Source organism: Anabas testudineus, chromosome 5 (genome assembly GCF_900324465.2).
Source record: "Anabas testudineus chromosome 5, fAnaTes1.2, whole genome shotgun sequence".
Taxonomy (NCBI): Eukaryota; Metazoa; Chordata; class Actinopteri; order Anabantiformes; family Anabantidae; genus Anabas; species Anabas testudineus.
The window spans coordinates 19,507,224-19,519,215 of record NC_046614.1 but is presented as its reverse complement, the minus strand read 5'-3'; the positions used below and the strand labels follow the sequence as shown (position 1 = coordinate 19,519,215).

General features: G+C 37.7%; 1 protein-coding gene across 1 annotated transcript; it reads right to left on the bottom strand.

Moving 5' to 3' along the window:
* Positions 1–721: 721 nt before the first annotated feature.
* Positions 722–9,714, bottom strand: LOC113154645 (tubby-related protein 1-like). The gene is made up of 14 exons (XM_026348954.1): positions 9,583–9,714; positions 9,164–9,236; positions 7,098–7,230; positions 6,875–6,985; positions 6,565–6,696; positions 4,113–4,232; positions 3,857–3,991; positions 3,701–3,783; positions 3,427–3,591; positions 3,138–3,250; positions 2,937–3,045; positions 2,710–2,808; positions 1,798–1,969; positions 722–1,651 (listed from the first exon to the last, which is right to left on the bottom strand). Exons 2-14 carry the CDS (start codon positions 9,176–9,178, stop codon positions 1,518–1,520), a joined length of 1,521 nt encoding a protein of 506 aa, XP_026204739.1. The 5' UTR covers positions 9,179–9,236; positions 9,583–9,714; the 3' UTR covers positions 722–1,517.
* Positions 9,715–11,992: the final 2,278 nt, after the last annotated feature.

The window sequence follows — 11,992 nt, the reverse complement described above, 5'->3', positions numbered from 1 at the left end:
GCAAACTTACACAACACAAGTATTAGTGTGTACGAATGACAACAATAATCTTGGAGGTTGTTAGGCTGGAAGTCACGTAACAGAAAAAAAAACAATGGGGGGAAGAAGAACTCATCCTACAGCATCTGTCCTGATGAGCTGCCAGCTTCAGGCTTCATTTAATTTGCGAGTTTGGACAACTGCCTGAGCAGGTTCAGGCAGAATACACACCTCTCACTTACTCCGAAGGCCCTCAACTCAAACAGGTTTTTCATCCTAAGTAAAGCTGCTCTCGACATGTCAGGTTACTACTAGAGAAAGGCGTGGGTGTCTCCCAAAACCTGCGACTGCTAGAAATCTTTCTGATTGTCTGCCAGCTGCGTGCTCACAGAAGATGATACTGTCAAAAACATATTTAAGGGCAGCTTAGAGTACAGCACAGACTTAAAGGGGGTGATTGTCTGCAAAATCCAAGCACTTTCAGGGTTAACAAATTTAATTAAACCAGAGACACTGTGTTTTGTTTTTTGATATGCGTCTACACTACCTGGCTGCTAAATGTCCCAAATCCATGAATTCCTTCTATAACAATGTAAAGTTTAAGACTTTTGGGCCACAGACACACACACAGTAAGTGAGAAACAAGGAAAGACAGATATTATTTAAAAAATAAATCCTGACTTAAAGGTAACTCAGTTTGCATGCTTTATTAAACATGATTATAATGATAATATCCTCGAAGTGCAAGAAATGGCAGTGTTGAGAAAAATAAATACATTTTACACGAAACTCGAACCACAAATCACATAAGTAGAAAAATCTACAGGAGGTCAAAACAGACCCAGAAATTAGAGGCTGATAAAAGTATGAACTAAATCAGGCTGAATATTCTGTAAAAACATTCTTGTTAACAGTAGCTATCAAAAACTAAAAACATATGTACTTTTGTTATTTTACCAAAACCTAATACCTGGAACTGATCTTTCAGTGTCACTAAACTGTGGCCAATTAATCGTTTGAGGTTCAAGCTTCAAATAAAAGTTTTATTTTATCAGACTAACAGTGTGTCGCTTGTACAAACCGATGTCTCAGATAGTGTAGCTGTAATTTCATTTTTGGTGTTTTAAGTATAGTTAAATACACAGAAAAACAATGCAGTAACACAGCACATAGTCCAAACATGACTTTAAAAGATGTTATTGATCTTGGAACACCTTCATCAACGACGTGTTCAACCATCCTCTAAACCTGTAACACCGGGTATTGGAGTTCTTTCATTTCTCACAGAAATTCAGATGTTTCCTGGACTCTACTGTGCCGTTCTTTGTCAGATCAGATCATGACTTTTTTTTCCTGGAGGGAATCACACCCATAAAAGCAACAACGCAACAGCAGGTATTGTCACATTCAAGGACCCACTATTAGTTATCGCTGCGTATAACAGGAAGCGTTGAAGGCATTTTCAAACACATGGGCTGGTCTGATGGCGTGTGGGTGTGTTGCGTTTCAGTATGAACATACAACCGGGAAGCTTTCTGTTATTCACAGGCGATTTTGCCATCAAAGCTAGAGAGTGCGATGGCGAAGGCCTGCACGGCACAAAGAGGGTAGTTGAAGTCCAGCGTGAAAATGTCATCAGCTATCCGTCCAAACTGCATCACAATGTAGTCCACTGAAAAAAGGCAAGAGGGCGTTTCAATACGGTGTCGATCAGAGATGACAAAACATGTGACTGTTATGATAATTTGACTGTTAATTCAGATTTGTACAGTTTCACAGTGGAAACAAAACCAATAGATCTGACAGACAGATACTCACAGTCTTTGCTATGGACGATCTGGAAGTTCTTGATGGAGGCCTGCGTGACCCTGCCATTGAAGTTGAGCACATGAGACGAAGTTTCGTCGTTCCACACAGGCGTCTTGTTGTGGAGCTCAATCAGATTGTCCAACCTTCTGTTCTGGTATCTTATCAACAAGCCGTCACAGTCCTGCAAAGAATTGGCATAACAAAGTCAATGAACACCAACAAATAATTGTTTCCACACAGTTTCCACATTGGGCATGTGTTGCTCTCATAATAAACAGACAACATACCATAAATCAAGCTGTGGGCAGTATGGATAGCATTTGTTGACACTCTGCATATGAAGAACTTCTGATTTTCCTAATGAGTCATCTCATAGTTTAGAAGTATATAAACATACAGTATCCACTTTTTTGTTCAGCATTGTCCTGACTGAATGCTTAGGGACACTGTTGAAAGGTAAACTGTCCTCAGTCTCATGTGGAAGAAAGATTTCTTCACACATCTTTCTATATTTTACTTTTTCTCCCTGTCTGTGAAGCCTCACAAGCACGATGCTGCCATCATCAAGCTTCTCTTTGGGCATTGTAATATGTGTGGCATTGTGCCAGTCCAGGGGATCTTTTTCCTTAAGCTCTGAGTCCTTTAAATGTTGTTTATCAAACTCTAGTAAGTAAGCTGTCATCTGCCTTTTAGTCAAAGTGGCTGCTGTCTAGCCACTCGACCATAAAGTCCTGATTGATGGAGTGCTGTTGAGATGGCCATCCTTCTGACTTCTAAGGCTCCTGGCTTCTGTTTATCTCCCCTACTGCTATAAGTTTGGTTTTATACACTATGTTCTAGAGAAAGCATTAAAGTAAAAATAAAGTCAAATAAAAGTAAAGTTTTACAAATGAAGGATGAACGAACAAACTGAAATCTTACAGTTCTTGGTCGGAGTGGGACTCGCTCACTGTCCTTGTTCATTCCTGGAATGATCACCGTCATCCTACGAGGCCCTTTCATTCCTAAAACATTTGTTTCCTGATGCCAGAAAGAATGAAATCAGAATTCCACTTTCACACTTTCAGTTTGTTTATAAAACTAAATGTAGACTAAAACACTATTGATGAGCAGCACCACAGATTATTACCAGCTGTAAAATGACTTACATAGATGATGCCTGCTAACTCCTGCCGTGCATTAGACATGTCTGGAAGAGCTCTGTCTGGATTCAGTGCATTGTCAAACACTGTGAATTTAGTCCCCATTAAATTTGACCTGGGTCACAGATAAAAGAAATTAATGAATTGAAAACTTACAGCATATTTATTAGATAACTTTGAACAAACTAAATAAATTTCACACCGTACCTCAGTTTTCCAACAAAATTCTCTCCGCCTCTTGATAAGTCTGTGGCATCAATTGAGATGAGGTAATTAGAAGTAGTGCTTTTCTTCCTTTTCCTCCCAGCCAACAAGAATGTCTATGATAAATAAATAAAAGAATAAAGAGTAATCAAATGCCCAGCTATACTGGAAACTGTCCACGTTAGCAGGAGTTTTGTTCTCTGTTTGATCTGAATCTAGCTCTCTGTTGACTTATACTGCTCACTTATACTTCTGCTAAAGTTAGAATCAGTCAGTAACTATAAAGTCTAACCTTTTTTTCATTGTCTAGGTGAAGGTAATATATAGGGTAGAGGCTCTTATCCATTCCTCTCTGGTCTCGTGTCACTCTGCATTTGACGGTGATGCCCTGCGGAGCTGGCTGCAGTACAAACTTCTCCAAGTTGTCAAACTCGATGTCAGGTGATGGAGATCTTGCCTAAAGTAGATTTTGATTAAATCCATTAATGTTTGCTGCCTGGCTCATTCACAATGAAAATAAATATTTCATTGTTTTCTTTCTTGTTCTTTTGTGGGTTGGATTATACCTTTTTCTTCTTCCCTTTGCCTTTTTTCTTCTTTGATTTGTCTTCTTTTTCTGAGTCAGAATCATCACTTTCTTCCACCTTTCCTGAAACAGACAATTGATTTATTATTTAATGATCAACTTCTCAAACAGAGGAAAACATTATTGGAAAACTTGCCTTTCTTTTTTGTTTTCTTGTCTTTGTCCTTCTCTGCTGATGCTTGGAACATAGATGAAGAGTTAGCAGTGGATTTCTTCTTCGATTTGGTCAACTTTGTCTCCTCTTCGCTGTCGTCACTGTCTGATTTCACAGCTGCTCAAGAAACAGATGTGAATATATTCAAATAAAGCACACTTTATATATTCTTTGATTTATTTAAGTATCAATTATGCAGTAAAGGGCAAACTTTAAAGTTTATCAAAGATGTTATCACCTTTCTTCTTGCTTTTTGAGTCTTTTTCTCCATTTATCTGAAACATCGAAGCAGGTTCCTTCTTCTTATCCTTCTCTTTCAACTTAGACTTTTTTTCTTTTCCATCAGAATCTTTATCCTCTGAAAAATGACAAACAAACTTTAAAATCATACTATCTTTGAATATGACTAAACTGTAGAATCACGTGGGAAAGATTTTTTTTTCAAAGGCAAATGGACTTGGAGAAGAGTGTGAAGCAAGCTCCAAAATCACCATGCAAAGATTTGAGATGATAACAGAAACATTCTAAGCATGCAATCCTCATTTTGTGTGTGCTCATTGTGAAATAACTTTTCACTATTTCTCCCATCTGCATTATAAAATTCTAAGACTGTGAGATTGATTAAGGCGTCACATCTAGCTAGTAGGTTAGGGTCACGTCTTTTATCGCTGGCAAAATACGTGGCAAAAAGCTGCCAAAGCACACTGAGAAGTAGACTGATATCATCTGCAAATATTTTGTTTATAGGCAGATGAAAATTGGAGTGAATTACTTGGAATGTATCACAGAGATACAGTGGCAAGAAACATCCAAAAAATCATGATGTTTCCTCCATCATATTTTACAGTTAAGATGATGTTTTCATGAAGATGTGCAGTTCCCTTTTTACATCAGATGTACAGCTGTGTGTCCTTTCCAAATAGTTTAATCTTAGTTTTGTCAGTCCAAAATAAAACATTTTGCCCATACTGCTGTGGAGTGTTAATGTACTTTTTGGCAAACGTATGCCAAATTCCTCTCTCAAATCTAGTGGCACAAGTATTGTGCCGTCCAAACCTCACTTCAGTCATGCTACTATCAGCGCTTGCTTTTCCAGTGTCTCTTGTTATGACAAATATGTCCAAACGTTCTCTCACATCATGGCTTTGGGCTGTTTGTGTTGTCTGTATAGCTTTGGCATCAATGAACTAATGGTTTAAATGCACAGTTAAATAAGAACTTCGGCATGTACTAATTCCTCAAAAAAGATCTAGTAGCTGGTAAATATTGTATTGATTAGCCCTCTTTCATCTACATGTACAGTGTGACTATATGCTTTTATATGCTATTATAGTAAGTCTTAAGTTATATGCCTGAATTGGCCACTTGGGAGCAGCAGAAGCACATTTTAGTCTCTAATTTTGGTCTCCACCAATCTGGTTCTTTTAAAACTCAGGCACCTGACATTCAGGTAGTGACATAAAGTTTTTAACACTATTATGTATTTCTGTGGCTTTGTCCAAGAAAAGTAGTCATGTGACTCATTAATTAGAGAAATATCACTACCAAATTAATAATTGTTAGTGTTTTCTTTGCAGCAAATTCAGATTTTTAGTTATACTTACTAACATACATTAATTTAAAAAAAGCAAAGTAAACCTTCTAAAGTAGTTATAAAAATATTGACATAGCTCAGTGCATAAATTAAATTATTGATATAATATAATGTATTTCTTTGGTTACCATGAACAGAGCAGGGAGCTACAAACACAAGTTTGTGCAGGTATTTCTGAAATTCACTTCATCTGCAATCCAGTGTGATGTAGGTTGAGAGAATCTGTCTTGAGAAACTTAAGTTACTGTTTGGATGCACTAGACCACTTGAATTTCATTCATTGTAATTACTGGTAAAACTGCTGCTACAGAAATCTGTAGATACGTGCATAAAACAGGGAGTACAGCTGTAGCAGCTCTACAAGGCTGTATTATGGCCAATGTCAGCATACTAACATTCACAGTAACACCGATGTTTAACAGGTATGTTTAAAAAATCCATCAACATTTGCTAACATTTGTTAATGAACACTAAACAGAAACAGCTGAGGCTGATGGGAATGCTATTAGTGTATGTTTAGTAGGTACCTTTTTTCATAAACCAACGTACAGGACAGGTTTTGATCTGATAATAACGCAAAATGAAAAAAAGTTTATCTGTTGTAAATGTGATGACAATTCACCCAAATGCTGTAACGTCTCACTCGAAACCAATAATCTTTAAACCAAACCTAGAATCAACTCCCACTAAACTATTAAGTCTGTTTAGACAGCGGTTGGTGAATTAGCCAGCTGGTTTGTTAATTAAAGTTATGTTAAGTGAGAGTTTGTTCTACTGTTTGGAAAAACTAATGTTTTTCTCCAGTAAAAGTGATACACAGAACAGTCCATCCAGCCAAATGATCTTTGTAGATTTAACCACAAATGTTAAACAACATTAAAGAAAATTGTCAGTGTTGCAGTAGGTGTAATTACACTTTCCAGAGTTAATTATTTAAGGGAAAGGTAGTCACTGCTACAAAGTCAGTGTTTCCATTCACTCACCATTACACAATAAAATCATCTAATCCTCTTAACAACACCGTCTGGTCTTAAAACCGTTGTTTCGGGTACATTGCTAATGTCATTAGAAAGCTGTTTTCTACTTCTCACTGTACCTTTAGATTTAGATTTCTTTTCTTTGGCAGAACTTGCAGAGGGAGAACTGTCCTTTGTGGTCTTCTTCTTAGTTTTCTTTTTGGGGGTGTCCTCATTGTCGTCGTCATCATCGTCATCATCAGTGCCTGAATCTAAAGAAAGAGAAACATTTCCATAAAACTAGTTGTAGTCTGTTCGTGGGTCGTTTTTAAAATCTGTTCACATTTAGAGATGAGCTATCTCCAAGCTCTTCACACAGCCTGACATCAACAAAATGCCTTGAAAACTGTACCATTATTTTCTTTGATGGAGAAGCCTTCAACTACTTACCTTTCTTTTTTTTTGGAGCACTTTTGGCTTTCTTTTTAGGCTCTTTCTCTTTTTCCTTTTCTGGTTCTTCTTTTTCCTTTTCTGGTTTCTTTTTCTTCACTTTTTTTCCATCTATAACGTTGATAATTGCAAATAGCAATATAACCAAATTATCATCTTATTAGCTGTATTCTTTCAATAAAATGCTTAAAATTTCACAGTTTGATTCTTCAAAGTTCCTCACTTTGAATTGCTGGGCTGTCGTCTTCTGAGACATCTTCATTTTTCTTGGTCTTTGTTTTTTTGGGCTTCGCCTCAGTTCCATTCAGTTTAGCGTCCACTGAACCATTGGCCTCCTCTTTCTTCTTTTTTGGCTTCTGTGGGAAATGTTTAATTTAAACATCTTAGTAAAAGATAACTCACTATTGCAAAGTCATGTGCAAAGGAAAGTACGGACAAAAGGAAAACAAGAAGATTAACGAGAATTACCACTGCAGTAAGACAGTCATACCGTACTAACAAAGGCAGTAATTATGTAGCTTCTGGCGAAGCTTTACATTAAGCTGCTAATATCAGCTTGTACTTACAGTACTACAAGTAAACTGACTTAAAATGTCATGTTTATTTACACCAAGTGACGGGTAATATTGGTTACAAAGAATGATGAATGTAAATCGTACATTTCTGGAAGTGAATAACTCACTTTACTATTTTTGACAAAACAGTTTTGTAACATAAGACAGAAAGAAAAAACAAAACAAGTTTTGTAACAATTTTACATAACTTGTTCTTCCAAGAAAAGTATGATTTGTATGATCACCACAGTCACATATCACAAACACACATTTCATGTATTAGCGGATGTACTGCAAAATTATGAAACACAATAAAAAAATGAAGGAAACGACAAACAAGCCAGCTGAAATGGCTGAGGAGAACAAATGAAATTGTTGCACAATGTTGAATGTTTTGGACTTAGGCTGTTGTATGTATAAATCATAACTCTTTGTATGTTCAATGCCTATAAAATTATTATTTATAATTATAAAAACAAGCCAAAAGTAGGTGCATTTAAAAATGAGTAAAAATAGAATTCAGTTTTGTTTTTACTAGGAATTTTTTAAAGCATGAAGACACTGAAGACTAAAGCACTGACCTAAATAAGTGGAACATGCTTCTGTCAGTGTGATTGCACTCAGCAGAGACAGTGAAGGTAATCCTATTACAGGTAGATCCTGTATTGATGGAGGCCTATTTGTGTCCACAGACAATCCACAACCCAGAGAAATAAGTGAAGCTTTGACATTTCATTTGACATTTACATCATCCTACTGTAATCAACATTTGACAAAGATTATTTTTGTTTGTTTGCTTTTGGAGAATTACTGTTTGACAACAAGTTACTAATACCCCAAAGTCAAAATGCTGCTGGCCCTGGCTACTGCAGGCATAGAGGAATACAATTAATCATGGGATGTAATTAACATAGTTTAAAGAAAACTTTATATTGCTTTGTAAATACAGGAAGGGCTGATATACTGGTTAATTATAGCAGCTCACTGAGTATTTACATGTAGTGTTATGACATATTTTGTAAAAACAACAAAGAAGCTATAGCTTATATTTTGATGGTACACAATTTGCTCGACTGTAAAGCTAGAGGGGCTAAGGAAAGAAGCTGATGGGAATGCTCAGTAGCACTGTAAGTGGTTTGGGTGGTTGGATTACTGATTGCCTTCAATCCCTGACGAGTGTTCTCACACGCATTTCTCAGCAGACAAGCTCCATAAACTAGATAGATAAAAATCTATGCTGTGATGTGAAGACAACTCATACTGTAGCTGCTTACAGAGATCATTTCCAGTTTTGTCTGAATATTGTCTCAGTTAGATGAATTGTCTCCCTGCAGTCAAATGCTTCAGTATAGAAATCAGTTACCTCACATCTGGGTCAGCGAGTATTTACATATCTATGTCCTCAAGACAGGAAGTCTTTGATCTAAACCTAAAAATACTCAAATATTCCACATCACAAACAAAAATTTGACACAAAAACAAAACTATTTAAAAGTCACATGAATACACAGCAACCCAGCAACAGCCAGCTCTAAAGACTGCATGGGTAGTCCAAATGTAAATATTGCAAAAGTGTTAACAGACTCTTATTAAAGTAATTTTTGTGATCCGTCAGGTCTCACTCTCAAAATATCATTACATGTGATTACTAGGCAGCTGAATAAACACTGAGAAGTAATCTTATTTGAAAGTCTATAAAAAAAAAATCCACAAAACCACAACCCCACCCTTTTACCTTCTCTGCAGACATGGTGTGGTCTCCAACTTCAGCTCTACCACCACTTCTCTTTAGAGGTTAGGAGGCTTCTCTGTGGAGATAATGAAAGAGTGAGAAAGCCCTGTGCTCACTGCTCATCTCCATCAGCAGAAAGTTGTTAATAGGATTTATGTGTAAAGCCATCTGCTCTGCAGAAACACGTCAACGGGAGAAACCAACAACCTCCTGGAGGAGGGAGAAGACTTGTTTATCATGTTTCCATTATGCAGAGACCTAAAACTAAATGTGAATTTTTCATGCCTTTTTTATTTATACTCATGCCATCCTGTCACAGCATGTGACAGCTGTGCTTCATGCTAACGGCAGCATCTGTGGTTACATTTAACATATTTACTGTTTCCAGTGTAAACGGAACCAATGAGATTTTTAATATTTACCTGAACCTGCAGCTGCAGTGCTGAGGGAGAATCTACACCCTCCTCAATCCTGAGAAAACGTGCAGTAGGCAGAGGCGTCTGTCATACAAAGTATCACAGTTACGTTTACGGGTCACACAAGGTATAGGAGCTGGGCCTAAGCAGGTCTGCCTGACAGCAACGAGCAAAGCTTTCCCTTGCTGCTAATTGGTTTAGCACCACTTGGCTGTCAATGACGGAAAGTTGGTAGTAAAGCAGTAATAACCATTCAGAAAATCACAAGGCCACAGATAGGGCTGGTGGAAGGCAGAAGCAGACTATTCAGCATATATGAAACCTGTTGCATGCCACTGTAAACATATCCACATACTGGGCTTATTGAACAATCACAAGAAAGAGAATGGACTGGGTGAGAGTTTTCTATGTGTAATGGCATGAATATACAGTAAATATAAGTAATAATACAATCTCTCACTAGGAAGTGTGATTACTAGTCTCCATCCAGTTAATAAACACTGGAGTAAAGCTCCATACACATCCTGAAGCCCACAGAGAGCTCACATGACCTGACTTCTAAGAGGATTTTTAACAAAGCAGCAAGTCCCCCATCGGCTACCACACAACCAGGATACCCTGACCCTTCAACTGGGATTACTCTAATCAGCTACCCACCATCTGTGAACATTTGTAGGGTTTTTAGAGAGAAGGTGAGGAGGTATCCAAAAAAATATGTGTACTGTGTGCAAATCTGGATCTGAGGAAATTAAAATGTCCCTAAAAGTTAAAGAATAGTTCATAGCTGATCTCTGGTTGAAAATCCTGGACAGCTGAGGAAATCTAATAGTAGAAGAAAGGAAGGCTCCTTTTACTGGGAAATTTGCATTTATACTGTGTGAGTAGCAGGAGGATGTTGAAATGTGTGAACCTCCCTAAATCAACAGATGAAAAAATAATTCAAACAGCATGTATGTTACTTCTCAGTCAGCCACCAGATGCTGCTGTTCCCCAAGAGACACAAACACAAAGCAAGAAGCAGCTGTGAGGCACCAGGGGGCACACGGAGGTACAGTAATTTCATTTAAACATGCCTATTTTGAAAATGACTTTAATGATTTTAAAAATAAAATAATCCATAGACAATGTGGATTTCTACAGGCTCAAAGCTGTCTCAGTCCTGCCTTACAGTAGCCTGACAACTAAGAGAGATGGGATAATATGTGTCAGGAAATCAAGAGGGTTAGGGTTAGTAGTCTTAGGTAGTTTTATAGGGCCGGACCCTTTGTGTCTCCGCATCAACGTACAGCTCACAGTGCCCAGTGTGCGGTCTGCTGAAAAGGGTCTAGACTAATAGCTTTGCTGGCATTTCTGCAAACACTTGACAGTAACATGGCAGTTGGCCGGCGGCCTAAGGAAGGCCAGCGAACTCGAGGGAGCAGCTGAGAAGCCATCAACATCTTAAAGAGACAGAAACCGCTGTGTTTCTCTCCATTGTGTCTTTAATCTATTTCAAGACAGTATACAGAGAGGCTGTAAACTCAGCTCTTACTATACCAACAACTGTAAGAACAGGTCTGAATGAGGTAAAAACACATCATTCAAAGTTATGGTAACACAGGGACCATTCAAAGCTACTGCACTAAGCCAGGAGGAATTATGGTACATGTATAAAGGTCGAGCGTATAGTGGCTATGACCTGTGTTTGAGGAAGGGGTAGGATGATCATATTTTAGCTCACTCATGGGTTTAGTTCTGAAACAGCACGTTAGTGAGATCGTGAACCCAGTGGCACGGTAAAGCTGGGTGAATCATCAACTCAGTGAGGGCTCATATCTCAGGAAGGACAAACAATGAAGACGCAACAGGAAAATCTGGGTTAAATAAATCTATCCCCAACGGAGGGATTGTTCAAGGAAGGTGGAGGTGGAGAAAAGAAGACAATAGCAGGAGGTCTCACACATTCATTGCAAATGCAAAGATGCTATTCAGGAGCAAAAATAGTCTCTTGTGCTGGGTTATAAAATAAATGAAGCTTTCAAACTGAACACTTATTAACAAGGTCACATCACCTGTTTCATACAGTGCCCCAAACTTAAAACTCTTAGGATTAAATAAACTAATAACACTAATGATGACGCTGCAATACTGATAGCACAATAGAATGAATGTGGTTGAAAATGTGGAGATTGCTTTGCTATTCTTAGATTGGAATCACCACTGGTGGGAAAATATACTGCATAAACACCAGTTTTTGGCATCAAACATGTCTGTCTCAGTTCTACATTGTTAGATTTGGCTCTGCTTTTATTAGCTGTACTTTGTCTTTGTATTTTAAGTTCTTCTAATAATATTGTGCTGAGCTCCACATTAACAGGCCATATAATATATATATGTGTGTAAAAGCAATGGATTTATATAATAAAATAAGTTAGGG